The sequence below is a fragment of the Vulpes vulpes genome, chromosome 12 (assembly GCF_048418805.1).
Source record: "Vulpes vulpes isolate BD-2025 chromosome 12, VulVul3, whole genome shotgun sequence".
In the NCBI taxonomy this organism is placed as follows: Eukaryota; Metazoa; Chordata; class Mammalia; order Carnivora; family Canidae; genus Vulpes; species Vulpes vulpes.
In genome coordinates, this window is record NC_132791.1 from 136,382,615 (window position 1) to 136,401,978 (window position 19,364).

Below are 19,364 nucleotides of genomic sequence, written 5' to 3' on the forward strand. Positions count from 1 at the left end.
ATCTATTGAATAGTTAATATTGTATTAAAGGGTGTAAAAAAGACACTTGGCCAGACTTATTTCCACTCTTTTGATAGAGAGTAGAAATATTTTTTGAGTGAAATATTTCCTCAATCTCATAAAATGAGATTTGGACTCCAAAGTTTAAAGATAGCATGTATAAAAAATTTGCCATCCAACAAAAATACAATGTGAGCCACAGAAGTAATTTAAAAGCAGTCACATTTTACAAAGTAAATGCAAACAGATAACCATAACAATTTTAATTGATATAGTTTATATTAACTCAAATATATCTAAAACATCATTTCAACATGTAATCAATATAAGAACATTTTACATTTTTTGTACTGTCTTTAAAATCCAGTATGTATTTTATACTTTATAACCCATCCATTGGACATGACAAATATTTTCACTGGAAATACTTGATCTATATTTAGATATAAAACTTGAGGTTAAAGAAGTAGAGTCACATACACAAGTTGTTCCAAAACACTTTTACAAGTTTTCTCATAATTGAATTATGTTTTAAAATTAAAATGAACAAAGCAGAATTTTACTGTCCCATTCTGGCCACATTTCAAGTACTCAGTGCAACACATTATGGTTTTGTTACCATGTTATGCTACCATGTCACGGATGTATGCACCACAGTGATGTTCTCATGTCTGTGCATGTGCGTATGCACGGTGGTGACGTTACTAGGTTGTGTGTGTGTATGCATCACGGTTATGGTAATGCAGGTTGTCACACTGGAGAGCACAGCTCTAAAATGGTCTTCTCCCCAGGGCTACCTTTGACATTTATTATTATTATTTTTTAATGTGTATAGATCTTAGTCTTCTTTTTCATTTACAATGGTTAATATTCCCTCTTTCCTTTTGGTCCCAAATTCCTTTATGCTACATGCTCGTTCATTTGGCATCTTCGTTTCGCTCATGGCACTGCACCGGTCCTGCATACAGTGAGTTCAGGCCAGGGGTACAGCCCTTTCTTGAACCTCTGTTTCCATCACAGCACTCAAACCCTGCTTTCCTGTTTTAATCACGTGTAATCCCTTAGGAGCACTTGGTACTTTTGGAGTGCTCTCCTATTCTCCAGTTTAATCCTTGCAACTACTGCACAAGTGAGTAGGAGATCTGGCATTAATCCTATTTTGCAGATAAAGATATCCACCAGGAGGTTCATATGTTTGCCCAAGTCATATAGATAGATAGTGGTAAGCTGAGTTAGAATTCATATTTCTGAACTTTTGTTCTGCTGCCTTTTCTACTACATGGTGACACAACATAATGTCAGACCCCTATCTCTTACCAGTTCCCTGCAATCGTATGCTGTATTGTAGGCATCCTCAGAAAGTTCTTAGAATTTTTTAAAAAATCATCTCTAATATTAGCTCAAATTACCTGAAATAAACTCCTAGGAAATTGGCTTCTTACATATATTGGCTGGTTACATATGTTTATAAACAGTTGATCAACAATACTCATTTTAAGAACAGGATTCTTGACTTCATTTAAATTACTGTTTTGCAGTGAGTTGGCCAGGAGGACCGCATCTCCTTGTTGATGTATATGTAGATCCAAGAGATAAATGGGAGGAGAGTGATTACAACGGCAGTAGCCAACTGAATTCTTCCACCAGCTGGATTCCTATAAAGACCCACAGGAATTATTAGCAATAAAAATCCAATAAAAATTATGGGTTGCTTTGGAAATAAATACAAAGGTGGAATTAGGTGAGCACATTTTGTTTTTACAAAGTAGGCTCCATGCCCAGCCTGGAGCCCAACGTGGGGCTCAAACCCACCACCCTGAGATAGAGACCTGCAATCAAGTCTTGGACACTCAACCGACTGAGTCACCCAGGTACCCCCAGGAGTTCTTCATTCTTAATGCAAATCTTTGTTGTTGTATGTGTTGCAAATGGCTTTTCCCACTCACATATTGATGTCTTTTGAGGAACTGAAGTCACTGGTTAATTAGGCAGTGTTAAAATTGATCTATTCCTTATGATTTCTGCATCTTTTTTAAGAAAACTTTGCCTCCCCAAGGTCTTGGAGATTTGGGGTTATCTTCTTTGGAAGTCTTACTGTTCTGCTTCTCACATTAGAGCAATCCACCTGGAATTGATGCTTATGAAAGTTAGCTAGGGAAAGATTGTCCATATGGGCTTTCCCTTGATCCCACACTATTTGTTGAGAAGTCTGCCTTTCTTTGCTGCACCTGCACTGCCACCTCTGTCATAAGTCAAGGGTCTGCTCGTGTGTGGACCTGTTTCTAGATTCCACTCTTTGATTAGTTTATCCTTTTACCAGCACAGGTTTATCCCTCCACTTTCTTAGGTGGTCTTTAATTTCTCCTACAGTGTTTTATAGTTTTATTTGTAGAGATTTTGCCTATGTCTTTCTAGATTTACTCCTAGAGAGTTGATTTCTTGATATTATTATTTATGATTAACTTTGTTTTTATCATTTCTGTTACTTATTGATAAAAATGCAGTTGGTTTCAGTACATTCATCTAGCAGTCATGCTAAACTCACTCTAGTAATGTCATAGATTCTGTTTGATTTTTTTTTTGCATATGCAATCATGTCAGCCGTAGATAATGAACATTTTTCTTTTCCAATTGTTGTGCCTTTTATTTCTTTTTCTTGCCTTTTTGGACTGGCCACAATACAAGCTAGAGCAGTGTTGAGCACGAGTTGCAATGGTGGCTAACCCCTGCTCACTCCCGATCTCAGACACAGTTTTCAGCTGCTCACCACTGAGTATCAAACTTTGGTGCTGATGCCACTTATCGGGTTCAGTTCCTTTCTACACCTGTTTTCCAACAGCTCTTGTGAACGGATGATGAATCTTACCAAATGTTCTTTCTGAATAGATTGAAAAGACAGTTTATTTTTTCTTTTATTCTGTTAATGTGATAGAAAACAGTGGCTGGTTTTCAAATGTTAAACTGTGTTCCTAGAATAAACCCAACCTGGTGGTTGGGTTATATATTGTGGGATTTGATTCCCTAATTTGATTCCCTTTGTTTAGGATTTTTCAGTCTGCAGTCATGAGACTGCTGTGTAATTTCTTTGCTTTTCTTCCCTCTCCCTTTTTTTAAATGTTCTTGTCAAGTTTTGGTATCAAGATTATTCTGTCCTTGTAACATGAATTGTAAAGTGTTCCTTTTTTTCTGTTTTCTGGAAGTGTTTGTTAAAGGTTTCCTTAGGAAAAGGAAAGATTTCTTTCAAAGATTCTTGTTTGCATATACTTTCACTTGCCTATCTGACCTCACCAACCTGAAGATATCTGTTTTTAGCTAATGAGAGCTGAAAACTTACTTTGATGAACTGTGACATAGACTCATCCATACTGTGATAATCACCAGACCAAACAGCTCCCTATAAAACAGCATACATTTCAGATTTTTGAAGTAACTGCAAGTGAGATGCATATCATCCCATTCTCCCCATGACCGCTAGCTTCTGCTGATTATTGGATGACCTTCCCCCAAGATATACAGGATCTACAGAATACTTTCAAATCTGGTCATGAGTCAAAAATTACTAAATTCAAAGCCTTATATGAAAATAAGTTTCATAAAGCCTTATATGAAAATAAGTCTCATCTTCTGAGGTAGATGTGAATTCCATCCCCATTCCCCAACTTCTAAGTGGACAAAGAAACCCAACAAAACAAAACCACAAATAAATCACTTATTTCAGGTCATTGGGAAGAATATAGTACAACCAAGGAAATTACCCCAGATATATCAGGCATCAGTTTTACATTGTTTTAGAGTGTTCACTGTTAGGCAGGATGAACTCAGATCCATAAATAATTTGAGTGCATGCTGCAATTGGGTCACATCTTAGTGGAGACAAATGATTTTTAGGAGTCAGACTAATGATTCTGGGGTGGGTATATGCTTCTAGAAATATGTGTTAAAAGCACACATCTTTTACATAAAAGTAGAAAGGTCATGTTTGGCCATGGTACCACTGGAAGCTCACCATAACTCATGGGCCTCATGGCTGGTGGAGCTGAATCAACCCATTTGGCTTATAATCCCATGGGCAGACCCAACCTCATTTGCTATCCAGTTTTCCAAGGATTAGGGCCTACAACAAAGTAGCACCTCTCCAGGAATGATTACCTTATCCATCTCTAAATCTTAGTGTTAGTAGATGTTAGCAGTAGGATGGACGGAAAGGAAAAAGGGGCTGTGCGTGAGGCCAGGGAGTCAAGGGTGGGGTGAAGCAAAGGAAGAGATGAGAAAATAGGGATGACATGAGACATTGCAGGGCAAGGCTGATGGGAGGTTGACTTAACATATTGACCTCTGAGGGAGCTGATCACATCTGTAGATAAGATTTTTGGCCAGAACCACAACTAAATCAGAATGCTGATGGAGTTTTCACCTTGTAAGAGTGGACTATTACTGTATGGTGTTGTTGCTCGTTCATTGTAAGGGAGCCAAGGTCAAATGCCCAACGGTAACATAACCAGTATGCTGACTGCCTCTGGTAGTGGTTGTGGAATGTGGTACGTGATGCTGGGTGTGAATCCTGGCTCATTTTCTGTTTCTTCAGCTTATCAAGGAGATAATACCTTCCCTGCTCCTCTGGGTGCAGTTAGGGTAGCTGAGTCATCACGGTGCAGATACGGGGTTACAGAGGAACTGATTTCTCAGCTCCACCCCACCCCTTCCAAGGAGCAAAGGTCACAGCTCACCTGCCTTCTTCCTCATGTAAGATGTTATGTTGGGAGTGAAGCCAGAGGTGGCACGCCAAGCTGACAGCCCACACGATACAAACGAGTATGTGTATTGTGGAGACACTCTTCCAGATAAAGTTGCCTAAAAATAGATATTCTGGTGCTGTTAATCATGGAACCACATCCCAGAGAAAAATGATTTCTTTGTGTCTGCTCTGCCATAGTCTCCTATTAGGTAAAGCCTTCAAAAAAAGCTGGGGTGGTGCCCGGCTGGCTCAGTCTATACAGCATGGGACTCTTGATCTTGGGGTCATGAGTTCAAGCCCCACACTGGGCAATAGAGGCTACTTAAAAAAAAACCTGGGGTTTAAGTTTTGTTTTGGGGGACATCAGAAAGGTTAAAGCAGTAATAATAAATTCAGGTGGACATTTATTTTGCAGTTTCCAATGTGTCTTGTTTCTAAGATAACTACCCCTTGTTTTCATTGGGGATCTGTCCTTCCCACATACCAGGCCATGTGTCCCAGACTATTGGACCTTAGCTTGATTAGTCAACACATTTCATCCTGTTAGCAACCATGATTTGGCTCTGGATGAACAGACGACAAATTGGGGCCCACAGCTCAATTCTGAGACTGCTGCGGAGCTATCTGAGAAGCAGGTTTGATCTTCTGTTGGACAGAGCATCACAGAGAAGTGAACTTTGAGCTGTCGACTATCATGAGGGGCCCAGGATTGAAGCCAGAGCGGCATATGGTGGGACTGTGAGGTGCGGACAAGTTTAAGTTCTGAGCCACCACCAGCACCTGAAGCTAGCACCACCTCTGATTTTCTCAGTCCAGTATCCCAGTCCGTCTCCTTTTGAACTCATAGCCCATTTGGGTTTGTTCCTTGCCTGCAACTAATGGAGCCCTGATACACCTTACAGATGCAGACAAGAGTTCCAGGCACGTACCAGGAGCCTGTGCATCCAGAGGACAAGAGTGTTCCCCACCCACTTGGGAACCACTGGTCTTTATTCCAAGGCCCCTGATTACTTTGAGGGCCCACTGGTTTTCATAACCCTGAAGAATGACCCATCAGGACTTACAGTCCCTATTAATAAGAAAACGTTAGTAAACAATGTAAAATGTATTTTTTTTTTTTGCTTATTAGGCACTGTTTTATGGTATAAAACTGTCCAACTCAAGGTTTACTGAGAGTCTTTGGGCCATAAAAGGTAAAGCAACTATGTTTTGCCTAGCATGGAGGTAGACAGCCTGTGGGCAATAGAAACCAGCTATTTTAAGCAAATTTTGTTACCTGTATACCCACCTGAGATGGATATAGATCTTCCAAGGAGCAGGTTACAAAGTCTATGATAAAGCCTCTGTTTTACAGCCATCTGTTCACATTCAACAAGCATTAAATACCTACCACATTCCTGGCCATATTTCAGCTAGGCTTGGGCAAAGATAGGCTAGACCCAGTCCCACTTTTAAGGGACTTACAGCCTAGCAGAGGAAAACATATAAAAGCATGCAGTAAATTGCTGTAGGTACTATGATGGCACAGAAGGAAGTTAGGGAGAACAAGATGTATTATGAAAAACCTAGACATCCGTATGGACATTATATAAACCGTTTCCCTAAATAAGTAGCCCATATACACACATGTTGATTGAAAAAGTGGTTACTGGGAGTGGTATTGGAGTTAAGAAGAACTGATAAAGAGGAAACACATAATAGACCCTGGTTGCCACTGACTCTAGAGACACAAGGTTTGTACTCTGTTGCTGATCAGCGTGCTGACCAAAGCCCTTCTCTCTCGTGGGCTACACTGCACAATCGTGTTCCACACCAGCGTAAGTGACCTTGGGTTCCAAGCTGATAAGAGGCTATCTTGGTGTGGCAGGTCCGTGTGAAGTCTGCCTGAAGATGGGCAAGGGTGATCTAGATTAAAATTAGCTCCTCTTGTTATCAGGAATGAGGAGACCTGGAGAGCCCCGTGTTTTCCCCCGAGAGTCTGTCGTTATTGTCAGATATCTGATCTGCTACGTGTCTGTGCAGAATCCAGCATCCATACCCGTGACAAGAGGGTTAAGTCCAACAAGCAGGCTCAGCGCTGCAGGTATCATGTACACCACCTGTGAGCGAAGAGGGAGGAGATTACATGGGGTAAGAAGTATGCCTGACTTAGGAGATGTTCAGAAGAATCTAGGGAGTACACAGAGGTGGCCCCGGGGGCCGTCCTGCTGCAGGATTTGCCAGTCCTTGCAGTAACAGTTGAGGAAGTTGTAACTTCTGCTGTTATGGCACTTGCCATGCCAGGGTGTAATTTTACCTACCTTCCTCCTAGACTGTAGTCTACTTCAGGAAAAACTGGTTCAGCTCTGCGCACTGGCATTGAGCAGAGCTTGGGTCTCAAGACACATTGACCTCCAGAGTTTGTCTCAAGCAACGTCTGTGCCCACGTGGTCTTTCCCCACTCACACAAAAGCAACTGCTCTGAAAAGTCTGGCAGGAGCAGCCACGGTCAGCTGGACGGCCATGCTGGGTCTGACCCTGTGGCCCACCCTGCTTAATACTCCAGTTCTGCAGGTGAGACCACAGAAAGTTGACTTACAGTGTCCACATCAGGTAAGATCAGGCTCATCATTTTGGAAACTGCTGACAAGCTGTTTGGGAGTGTGGAAGCCTGGCCTGAGGAGGCCTGTTTTCAAGCCTGATGCACAGCAAGCCAACTCTAGCCAGACCTGCTCTGGCCTGTGTGTTGTGGGCAGAGAGCGAGTAGAATATGAATGGTAGGTATACAGGAGGCATGACGAGTTTCCAGGAAACTTAGCTGCTTACCCGTATCAACCATGATGCTCATGTCAGAAATCTTTCCTTATCTGGAAGTTGTCACAGCTGTGCATTTTAAGTGCTTTGCTTTCACCAGAGAAACAGGTCTGTCTTGATCCCAGGGAGAGAGGGCATCTGGATTACACACTTGGTGTTTATCTTTCCTACTCCATCCCTGATGATGGCCAGTCCTGACATCTGCAAGTCTGGTCACCTCTCACACATAGGCATTCATGCTATTGAGGGTTAAGACCAGACCTTCCCAAAGTTCAGTGTGTATACAAATCACCTGGAAAGCTTGTTAGAATGCAGATCTGATTCTAGAAGTCTGGGGTATGGCCAAGTTCTGCTTTTCTAACAAGCTCCCAGGGGATGCTGCTGCTGTTGTTCTAAGGTCCACACTTGGAGCAGTAAGGAGTGGTTTTCCCCTAATGAAAACCTACATGACTTAACCACTGAGAAAGAGAGGAAAGGAGAGAGAATGAGAGAGAGAGAGAGAGAGAGAGAGAAGTTACACACACACCATACAACATTTAACTGTGCTCTCTGTTAGAAATGTTTGGCAGAAATTTTCTTAAAATGTGCACTCACATGTATCAGGTATCTGTTATTAACAGATTAAGGGATCTAAGATCTTATTTCTTTATATTGTAAACATATGAATAAAGTAACCCTTTCCATAGTGGGTTTTCATGGCAGTTGTGCCATGTTAATCCTTAAATGCTTTTCTCTATCTCAAATAAAATAAAGAATTTTTTTTGAGGACAAGGAGACTGAAAATAATGGTTTCTAGTACAAGGTAATATAATACACAGTATAAATACTCAATAATGAACTCAGTAGAACCCACTTATAAGGTCTTTTATTTTTTATGAGCCAGCCAAGCACCCCCCATGGCATTCATTCTTAATGTCTCTCTCCCTTGTCCACCCGCCATTATAAAAGCCAATTTGTTTTCCCAGCCTCTTCAGCTAGGGGTGATCATGCTCCAGCCATAAATTGTAAGAAGTCTTGTAGGGGCAAGGCTGATACTCAGAGCATTTTAACAACCAGTATGCACAGACATTGACCAAGCAAGATGGATCCCAGAACATAAACCTTATGGGTATATGCAGATACTGCATAGTGGCCTGTCTGAAGGGCTTCTTGGGTAACATTTCCTCCCTGATAAAAGGGAAGAAAGCACAGGAGGAAAAATTGTTTTGCTCCTGTCTTGTTTCTTCCTGCTTGGGATGCTCTCATCTGGGCAGGATGCTTGGAGCTGCAGCAGCCATTTTGTGAATATGAGAGGATATATCACCCACACATTGGAAGTGACAGAGAAGAAACCCAGAAAGCCCAGGTCTTTGATGACATTGTGGGTCATTAAGCAGCAGCCTCTCGACTTCTTAAGTGAGATGCTCTCTTTTTATAACCTCTTGCTAGTCAGATTTTCCATTATTTGCTCCTGTATGCATCCTAATACAGGCATCCTCCCATGAGCAAGATGAAGTAGGGGACATGAAAATGAGTCAGGTGTGGTACAAGCCCCCAAGGCCCAGTTACCCAGTATTGGCTCATCTGTGCATGCTTTCACGCAGGAGTCAACACAGAACGGCTGCCATAGGAAGGCTGTGTGTTAGGTTGCCTGAGGACCACCAAAGAGGAAGAACTGGTCTCTGTTTTCCCAGAAGCTGGCATGTACAGAACCAGCTTGAATGTAAAGCAGAATGTGTTAGCGTTAAAGGTTCAATGGAAGGACAGTTGGAACCTATGGAAAAGAGACAGGGATTTTTTGAGATAGACTTTGAAGCTAGAGTATGACATACAGGAATCCTAGGGGCAAAGTGCAGTAAGTATTATAGGTGGATCAGGCTTCCAAGACCAAGGTGGGAACGTGGGTTGGAGCCACACTGGTAGGCCTTGAGCACCCCGGGGAGTTGTAACTCAGGGATCTTGGGAGATGAGGGAAGTTTTTGAAACAGGAAGCAAAAATGCAGATTGTTCAAGGAATGCAAGAGCTTAGAGGCAGCTCCGAGAATTAGGAAGCTATTACAGGAGTCCACCTGGGAAGTGATGGAGGGTGAAACTGGCAAGAAGGGAGGATGTCTTTGGGGACATGGTGTCACCTAAGCATAAGGTGGGAGGGAAAGTATACACATACCATACAGATAAACAGTTAGACCTAGATTGGGTTTGGCTGGATCGCTTTGTTCTTCATTTTATTTTTTGGAAGGATCTCAAAGGTGGTGGCAAGGAACTGAGGGATGTTAGAGATGCCTGTGGTTGGGACCAAGGATGTCCCCGACGATGATTTCTGCTGACAGAAATGGGTGAGTCTGGAGGAGGAGGGGGTTTAGGAGGAAAAGAGGCCGTAGGGACCTTGGGGTGTTGGAGGGGTCAGTGTGACATACAGGTGGACAGATCTAGCAGTCTTATGGAAATTCAACATTAAGCTGGGTGTTGGGAGGCTTGCCTGCAGGGAAATAATATTTGGAACTCAGGATATGGACCAGAGTGCTCAGGAGGAGGCAATTTGATTTAATGCAAAGGCATGTGATCTGGACAATAATAGATGTCAGAATAAGTTCTACTGCACTAAAAAAAAAAAAAAACTGACTGGAATTTTGCAATACTGATCCAAACACTTTCATTCGTTGCCAAAACATCTCATTGGTGATACTCCACAGTCCTACGTATCTGTTTTGAAAGAAACTGGGCAAAATCCAGATAGTTCTGAAAGTGTATGGAACGATCCTCCTCCAAATAGTTCCATCAGAGCACCGGCTAAATGTATTCTGTAGATTTTTCGGGCTTTAACTACTTTTTATAGACACAACTCACTGAATTAGAACCTCAATCCCTAAGCCTGCCATTTTCTGGTCAAATGTTTGTTGGAGTTTCTGGGTGGAAACTCAGGAGGAACGGTTCAGTTGACCTTGGGAGGTCTACTGTGTGTCTTGGGAGGGAACACTGCGGAAAGGCCCCTCAGGTCTCGGGAAAATCCTGAATTCTCTCTCAAACACACATTACATCACCCCTCTGATCCCTCTCCCCTGATATTTTAGGGAAGAGGGCTTACAAGTGATCCGATGTCTAAGTTTTTATGTACACAAGGCAGGGAGGCGGGACTAATCGACGAGGCTGTTTGGTGCGGGCCCGCGGCTCCTGCCGGAGGGAGCAGCGCCTACTCACCATCCACAGTTCTGCATCTGGGTCATTCACCTGCAACGCCAGAACACGGGCGTTAGCAGACATCGCGTGGTGCTGCAGCCCAGCTCCGCTCGCTCCGCCGCAGTCCTGCTCGGTGCAGACGCTGCTGGGCGGCGGGGCCACACGAGGGCCTAGAGGATCGGCGGGGTCGTGGGCGGGGGGGGGGGGGGGGGGGGTGGCCCGGGGCCGCTGGCCGAGCGCAGCCACACGCCGGAGCACAGAACCGCACGGAAGTCGGAAAGAGGTACTGGGGGGGCCTCCAGGCTTCGGGAGTAAGGACGGCTGGGGGGGGCGAGGCGGACTCGCGGGGCCGAGCCGTGCCGGGCCCCATCCCGGGCCTGTCCTCTCGTCCCGCTCCTCCCAGCACGTGGCTCGTGGGGGGTCGGGGGGGGGGGGGTGCCGGCGGTCACGTGGACTCGCCACCTCTCGGCCGGGGGAGGGGCGGGGCGCCGGGGCGTGACCCCAATCTTCGTCCCCTTCCGGCAGGGCCGGGTAGTCTACACCGCGCGCCGGGCCGGGGCGGAGCTCGAAGCCCGGCGCCCTGCACCACCCGCAGCCCCCTCGCCCGCCGCCCGCCGCCCGCCGCCCGGGGCCGAGGCGCTGACCTGCACCAAGGCCGCCAGCGCGAAGAAGGCGGCCATGAGCCAGCTGCAGGCCCGCCACAGGCCGGGGGCCCAGCGCCCCGCCGCAGGAGCCATGGCTGCTGGCGGCTCGGGACCCGGCGACCGCAGGGCTAGGCTCGGCACCGGGCGGGGCGTCGGGGCTGCGGGGCGGGGCGGGGAGGGGCGGGGCGGGCTCTGCACCGGGCGGGGCGTCGGGGCTGCGGGGCGGGGCGGGGAGGGGCGGGGCGGGCTCTGCACCGGGCGGGGCGTCGGGGCTGCGGGGCGGGCTCGGCACCGGGCGGGGCGTCGGGGCTGCGGGGCGGGGCGGGAAGGGGCGGGGCGGGCTCGGCACCGGGCGGGGCGTCGGGGCTGCGGGGCGGGGCGGGGAGGGGAGGGGCGGGCTCTGCACCGGGCGGGGCGTCGGGGCTGCGGGGCGGGGCGGGGAGGGGAGGGGCGGGCTCTGCACCGGGCGGGGCGTCGGGGCTGCGGGGCGGGGCGGGGCGGGGAGGGGAGGGGCGGGCTCTGCACCGGGCGGGGCGTCGGGGCTGCGGGGCGGGGCGGGGCGGGGAGGGGAGGGGCGGGCTCTGCACCGGGCGGGGCGGCGGGGCTGCGGGGCGGGGCGGGGAGGGGAGGGGCGGGCTCTGCACCGGGCGGGGCGTCGGGGCTGCGGGGCGGGGCGGGGCGGGGAGGGGAGGGGCGGGCTCTGGACCGCGCGTGGCGTCGGGGCTGCGGGGCGGGGCGGGCTCGGCACCGGGCAGGGCGTGGCTCCGGGGGCGGGGCATGGTGATGGCTGGAGGCGGGGCTTGGGGCGGGCTTGTCGCGGGGGCGGGCGCCTGGGCGGGGCGGACCCGGCATCTGAGTGCCCTGCTTCCCGGCGCCGGACCTCAGGTCGCTCAGGTGTGGTGTGGCCGCTGGCCGCCGCCCTCTCGGTAGGGGACGTGGCACTACTTGAGTCTAAATACTTCTTCCATTGGCCTCTCCCCCAAACGTGGCGGTGGGGAGGAAGGCAGGCAGGCAGGCGCGGTGTCCCTATTTCACAGATGAGGAAAGCGGGTCCCGGAGCGACTGGATGGATGGCTTGTCCCCGGGGCCCCAGACAGCCAGATTCGGTCACTGCTCTGCTGGCAGACCGCAAGGGCCGGGAGGGGGGTGGGGAAACTGAAAGGTTTTTTTTGTTTTTGTTTTTGTTTTTGTTTTTCAGGGAGGCCGACCCCGGGAAGACCGCAGGGCTCAAGACTCCACAGTGCTGAAAATACTTCCAGGCTTCCATAGGAGAACGAGGGACAGGGATGGGGGTGTGCGTGCAGGTGGCAGTGCAGGTCGGAAGCATCGTGGTCTGGGGGCAGTCGTGGGCGGGGTCTTGCTGGCTCAGGGCAGGCCTTACTGCTTGAAGGGGTGGTTCGGTTCCGGCAGGGTCAGCTTTGCCCCAGTGAAGAGATCAGCTGGAAAGGAGTTAGGAAGCTTGAGGTCAGCTTGGGGGTGGTTGGGGTCCACTTCCAGCGAAGGTCGTGGGTGGTGGAAGGAGGTCATGTTTAACCCTGTAGGTCCAGCTCTGCTGCCTGGTCACCAAGGCAGCCTTCCTCACAGGAAAGAAAAAGATCGGGAGCCGGGGGTGGGATGGGGTGTCTGTGTGCCTTTTCTGATTAGTATTTATGCATTTCTTTCCAGAGCTGGAGGAACTTTGAGTGCCCCGTAAGCATTATGGTAATTTCGTAGTGACGACAGTTCTATTAGCATCTTACACAGCTCACAGCTTTTCTGCAGACAGGCTCATTTATCTTCATGGGCTTTTATTATAAAAGGTATTTACATATTATACATATTTACAATTCTTTCCCACCACCAAAACCAACAAAATTTCCACACGCGTTGCTCATGAATTTCTTATGAACCGAAGACACTGAGATATTCACCGTTCTCCTCTCTCACTAGTTTTACAGTCTTTTTTTGTTTTGTAATTTACCCTCTGATGAGGCTTTCCCAAGCTCATTTACACATCCATAGGCCTCAACATTTTTGCTGTTCTAAGGAGTCTTTATCACTTCAAATCATGAGCATGAGCTCCTGTCCTCCTCCTTTTAGCTAAATCTCCTAAAATGCTTTAGGGAGTTTTTCCCTCCTGTTGCGTTCCTATTAAGGAATGCTTATTTCAAGAACATCACCAGCTGGGCTCCTGGCCCTGTGCTGAGCGCTGGATGAGGAGGGTGGATTTGCCCTGTGCACTTCCTGAAGGGAGCATGCAAGTGGGCCATGGGCTGGCTACCCAGGGATAAGGGCCAGGCAGAGGACAGGCTCCTTAGTGAGTTCCACTGCCAAATCAGCCCTGGGATTAGGGACCAGTGACTACCCTCACTGTCCTATTCCTTATCGGAGGAAAAATATAAATAAATGAAGGAGAGGGTAGTGTTCTAGGCTGAATCAGTCCCCGTGCCAATTCATATATATGTTGAAGTCCTGACCTTAATGGCAATTGGGGGAGAGGGCACAGGTTTGGGTAGCAGCCCACAAGAGAACATGAGTTGGGTTTCTAAAGGCAAAAGGGAATGTATGCATATGTCATTTACGAAGAATTTTGATTGGTGTTGGCTAGACATAACGGGTTGCCAAGGCTGTCACTAAGCCAAAGTCCATTCCTGTAGCACGCAGCAGGTGTTCATGCAGAGTCCTTGGAATATTTCTGACTTGGCCCAGTTTATAAATTCTACCCAGTGAGGATGTGCTGAAAGCCCACCTCCTTAATGGGCTCCTGGCTCCCTTTGTAAAGCCCCTTGACATAAGTGACTCCATTTTATTTCACCTTTCACCGGAGCTAACTTATTTAAGAGATAAGTTAAAATGAGGTCATTGGGGTGGACCCTAGTCCAATATGACTGGTGTCCTTATGACAAGAGGAGATTAGGACACAGCACATGACACACACAGAGGGGAGGCCCCGTGACGACACAGCAAGAAGATGGCCATCTGCAAGGCCAAGAGAGAAGCCTCAGAAACCAGCCCTGTTGACACCTTGACTTTGGACTTCAGCCTCCAGACTTACAGTCAAAAAATAGCTGTCTGTAGTTCAAGCTCCCCAGGCTGTGATGTGTTGTCATGGCAGTTCTAGCAAACTCGTATAGGGGGTGATAGTATCTGCTCTGCCAACCAAATAGGAGTGCAGGTGGCAAGGAAAGAATGGTGTGAAAAGTGGCGTGCCATAAAGCCACAGTGTAGTTTTATAGTTTCCACTATTGTCTGGAACCTTCCAGACTGCTGTATGGACGTATGTTTTCATTTGTGCAGGGTTCATTCCCCTTCTTATAGGATTAGCGTCCCTGTTATTTGGGAAGGGCCCCTTCTCCCGCTATTGGGGCATGGATACTCAGAGCGCTGGCCATGGAGTCCCCTCTCCAGAGATAGGGAGGTGACCTTGGCCTGCTGGTTGGCATGACCCATCCTCCTGACCACAGCAACTGGATCTGGGATGGTGTGTGCCTCAAACTGGCCGACCATATTGCTAGGACCTGTGTTGGACTAAGGTTGCCAGATAAAATACAGGATGTTAGTTACATTTGCATCTCAGATCAACAAGGAATAATTTTTTAGTATAAACATACCCCCAATATTTGCAAATACTGAGAACTGTAGCTGGACTATGAGAGGGGAGCTTTCTTTTTGCTGAGTGTGTTGGTCTGATGGCACGTATGCCAAGGCTGCCAGGAGAAAGCTTTCCTGAAGTTGGATTCATGTAGAGGAATCCAAGCTCAGAGATAAAGAGGGTGGGTGACATCTGCCTGCCTGATGACATCCCTTGAGGTTCTAGAACCATCCATGTCTGTCACTGGGAGCTGCCTCTCCATATTTCAGTGTTGTTAGCCAACGAAGTCCCATCTTTATATATAAGCCTGTGAGTTGGGTTTTTGTCACCTGTGACTCCAAATGGTGACTTGTAAAATCCTGATTCAGTAGTTAAGTGGATGCTTAAAAAGCCTGTTTGTTCAGATTTTGCAAAGACAGGGAAGAGAAGCCTCGTCTGAAAAGTAATGAGAAATAAGTTTAAATGAAGCCAGTATCCCAGAGAGCTCTTCACAAAGAGTCATTTCATCTTCCATTTTAATTGCAATGTCACACTGTTGCAGAGACGGTACCATGTGGATGGAGGCAGGGGCCTGTTGTGCTGGCTTCTGCAGAGAGGCAACTCCGAAGGCCTTCCTCCTGCCGGGCTGTCCCCCAGCTGCCAGGTCAGTGACAGCTTCATGAAAGCAGCGAGAGCCACTGGTGTCAAGTGAGGGGGATCGGCTTCTCCGCCAGAACCTGACAGCGCCTGGGCAGCATGAGGAGATCTGTCCTCAGAAGACTTGGAAATAGAGGTGCTAGTTTTTTCTCTGCAAGTGGGATTTTGAATTCAATGCCAAGAGATGGAGCAGGGACTGGCAAACTCATATAAAGACACAGCCGGCCTCCCAGGGCCTCACTTGAGATTGAGGGAGAGCTCGTGAATGTTGAGCATCTCTAAAAGGAGTGTCAGCAGAGGGGGATTGGTGGCTGTGGAAACCCACAGAGTCGTGTCCATCCGGAGGGCAAGGGCAGGCTCAGCTCAGCCCAGCACAGGCCGGAGAGGTGCTTTGCCCCCCTGGCCACGGACACTCACATTTCCTCATCAAGCCATCCTCATGGAGCCTGATGTGGACCAAGAGGCAATTCACAAGCGCAGTTCCTCTCTTTGCTGTGATTCTAGAGAGAGTGTGGCCTCCCAGCCAGCTGGCCTAGGGTGGAGAATGAGCTGACCTGCTGGCACCACCCATCTGGTCAAATTCTTTTCTTACTTTTCTTTTTTCGTGAGAGACACACAGAGAGAGGCAGAGACATAAGCAGAGGGAGAAGGAGGCTCCCTGTGGGGACTCGATCCTGGGACCCAGGAACATAACCTGAGCCAAAGGCAGACACTCAACCACTGAGCCACCCAGGTGTCCCCCATTCGGTCAATTTCTAAGTAAGAAAGACACATTCACTAAACATTTATTCCAGCCTCCCTATGTATCAGGCGCCATGCTAATGACTGACGATGTGACTGTGAACAGAACATTCATGGCCTTACCCCGTGGCGTGGACACACTGAACAATAATCACACACACAGTGGCAGGTGATCCCAGCAGGGGATTGTGGGAAAGCACAGACGCTCTTGGGGTTGTGTGAAACAAAGAGGAGTCAGAATTTTTCCAAGGGCTTCCAGAAACTTCCTGGAGAGGGAACTTTTGGGAGGGGCACCCTGAAAGATGAAAGGGGAGTGCAGGTGAAGGAGGCATCGGGGTGGGGGGGAGTGCCTCACAGAGACAGAGGAGCAGGTCGGAAGGCCCCGAATCCAGAGGCCCAGCAGGGCGGTATGTGAGTGCAGAGAGATGAATTTAGAAGGGTGTGGGCTGAGGAGGTCAGTTTTCCATCAAGTGCAATGAGGAGCCCCCAGAACCCTGAGCTAGGGGTGGCAAGGCACGGGGAGTGCTTGGGGATACACTGCAATGCTGCTGTAAGAAAGCTGCTGCAAGATTGGGTTTGTTGTAGGCGCAGGTGTGTGCAGATTGTGAAGGTTAACACGTACCGAGCCCTCAGGGTTGCGGCAGTATTCTGAGCACTGTGTATACGTGAACTCATGCTGCCAACAGATCAGTGGGGCAGGTACTGTCATGATCCCCACTGAACAGATGAAGGCACAGAGGTGCGCACGCTTGTCCTTAACTCCAGTCCTCAAGAAAGACCCCAGCTCGTCTGACCCGTGACTCAGAATTGGACTTCTCCAGGTGCATAGACAGGCCGCCTGTCGGTTTAGGAAAGCCCAGAGGGAGGTAGGCCCCACGCACTCCCTCCCACCCCGTTACCTGGAGACTGGGTGGGGGCGCTTAAAGGGTGACCTGCAGGCCTGCTTTGATGCTGCTGTCTTGCCTCCGAGCCCTTTTAAAAGACCAGAAAGATCTTTCCGCCCATACCCTTGACCTTTGGAGCCTGATCACAGGAAGCTGTACTTGGAAGTGGGAAAAGCCCAGTGACTTCGGAGGCCTCTTCCGTCTGCACCCGGGCCAGGCTGTTAGGACGGCGGGTGGGCTCTAGGTGGCGGGCTTCTGCAGCCGATGGAGCCCTGGGCGGGCTCCTTGGAGGCCGACTTTCTGGGGGGCTGCAGAGCCTGGAGTGGCCGAGGACAAACAGAACTTTGTACCAGGAAGTACTGGTGTCTGGACGGGCGTGTGGCCGGGCAGTTGCTGAGCTCGGCTGTGAGCTGGCTGAGCTGCAAATTGTTTGCCACCCCGAAATTCCGGGCAAGTCCGATGCGTCTAAGGGGAGCAGTCACTTCTAGTACTAGGGCGAAGGTAAATAATGATGATGACAGCGACCAGGCACTGAGTGTTTACTGAGGGCCCTAGGACATCCCTCACACCCTAACCTCACCACAACATGTGCATCTCCACATCTAAACCTGGCACCCCCTCTCCCATCTCCCATCCTCCAACACCTGCCCCCGCCCCACTGCTGGCCTGCCCTCCCTGGAGGCACCTTCACCCCCTTCAGTTACTCCTTGGATTGGTTGCCTAGGCTTGCCTTAGCTGGGTGTCACAGAACTGGGGACCTAAAGAACTGTATTCTTTCACCATTCTGGAGACCTCAAGTCCAAAATCAAGGTGTCCACAGGGACCCACTCCCTGCCCAAGGCTCTGGGGAGACTCTTTTCTGGCCTCTTTCAGCTTTTGTGGGGTGGGGGTGGGGTCCTTGTGGTCACATGACTGTAGTCTCAGATGGACTGGGATTGTTGGATTTAGGGCCCATGTGGGTGGTCCAGGATGATCTCACCTGCAGATCCTTAACCCCAGGATCGAGACCTGAGCTGAAGGCAGACCCTCAACCGCTGAGCCACCCAGGCATCCCAAAGACCCTGTTTCTAATAAGATCACTTTCACATGTTCCAGGGGCTAGGAGGGAGGCAGACCTTTTCAGGGGCCACCATTCAATTCACTGACACTCACTGCAGAAACCTACTGTTATCCTGGACACCTCCAGCCCCTCCCTCCCCTGTGAAGTCCACTGCCACCCACTGTGGCTGACTTGTCTGCTCAGTGCCAACACCTGCTCCAGGCCATCAGCATTTCTTCCCTAACTTCCTCACTGGTTTCCCTGTGTCCACCTGTTGTGGATCAAACTGTGGCCCCATTGCCATGACTCACATATTGAAGCTCTGACCCCCACCCCCAGTGGTGATTGCTTTGGGAAATGGGGACATTCATGAGATAAAGTTCACGAGGTCACACGGGTGGGGCCCTGATCTGATAGGACTGACGTCTGGTCCTACCAGACGTCAGAGCTACCAGAGGGACATCTGGGTGGCTCAGCTATTGGGCATCTGCCTTCAGCTCAGGGCATCATCCTGGGTTTGGGATTGAGTCCTGGCCCCACATCAGGCTCCCTGCAAGGAGCCTGCTTCTCCCTCTGCTCTCTCTTTCTGTGTCATGAAAAAATAAAATATTGAAGAGGAAGAGGAGGAAGAAGAAGAGGAAGAAGAAGGAGAAGAAAGAGCTACTGGAGCTAGCTGTCCATGCAGGAATGGTGGAAAGCCACATTAAGGACACAGTGAAAAGCTGGCCATCTACAAGCCAGGAAGAGAGAGCTCTCCAGAGAGCAATCACTGCCCGCTACCCCCCCTCCCCCCACCACCACCGGTGTCACCTTGGTCTCAGACCTCCTGTCTACAAAACTGTGAGAAAATAAATTCCTGTGGCTGCAGCCACCCAGCCTATGCTATTTTGTTACGGAGACTCCAGCAAATGCATGCACATCCCTCCCGGTCCCTGCACTCCCTGCAGCCAGCGGCCTGGGTCAGATACACGTCCCAGACCTCAGCTTAAAATCAAGCCTCCCACTGTTCCTCTCTCCCTGCCCCACACTATCCAGGCAATTCCCTTTCTCTCCTTGCAGCACTAATAACAATGACAGTTAAATCATCAACCTCGCAGCTAGTTGTCTAGTTGTGCGGTGTGTGTAACCCACCAGCCTGAAAACCCCTTTTGTTTCCCAGACTTGG

The 19,364-nt window shown here is 49.0% G+C and overlaps 2 protein-coding genes across 5 annotated transcripts in view; one reads left to right on the forward strand and one right to left on the reverse strand.

The window, feature by feature from the left end:
- Positions 1-19,070, forward strand: part of ADPRM (ADP-ribose/CDP-alcohol diphosphatase, manganese dependent) — a 31,987-nt gene extending 12,917 nt beyond the window's left edge. Inside the window, exons 4-6 of one of the 2 annotated variants that reach the window (XR_011995939.1) lie at positions 12,527-12,644; positions 12,994-13,127; positions 15,441-19,070. The gene's annotated coding sequence lies outside the window, so the exon portion shown is untranslated. The remainder of the gene's footprint in view (positions 1-12,526; positions 12,645-12,993; positions 13,128-15,440) is intronic. The other variant, XR_011995940.1, reaches the window with a different exon arrangement.
- Positions 239-11,473, reverse strand: TMEM220 (transmembrane protein 220). 3 transcript variants are annotated; one of them, XM_072730365.1, is made up of 6 exons: positions 11,329-11,473; positions 10,706-10,735; positions 6,774-6,834; positions 4,728-4,851; positions 3,335-3,394; positions 239-1,655 (listed from the first exon to the last, which is right to left on the reverse strand). In XM_072730365.1, the coding sequence occupies exons 1-6, from the start codon at positions 11,419-11,421 to the stop codon at positions 1,520-1,522; spliced, it is 504 nt and encodes a 167-aa protein (XP_072586466.1). In that variant the 5' UTR covers positions 11,422-11,473; the 3' UTR covers positions 239-1,519. The 3 variants fall into 3 exon arrangements, with proteins under 3 accessions (XP_072586466.1, XP_072586467.1, XP_072586468.1); XM_072730366.1 differs by lacking the exon at positions 10,706-10,735 and having other exon boundaries at positions 11,329-11,472; XM_072730367.1 differs by lacking the exons at positions 3,335-3,394; positions 10,706-10,735 and having other exon boundaries at positions 11,329-11,472.
- Positions 19,071-19,364: the final 294 nt, after the last annotated feature.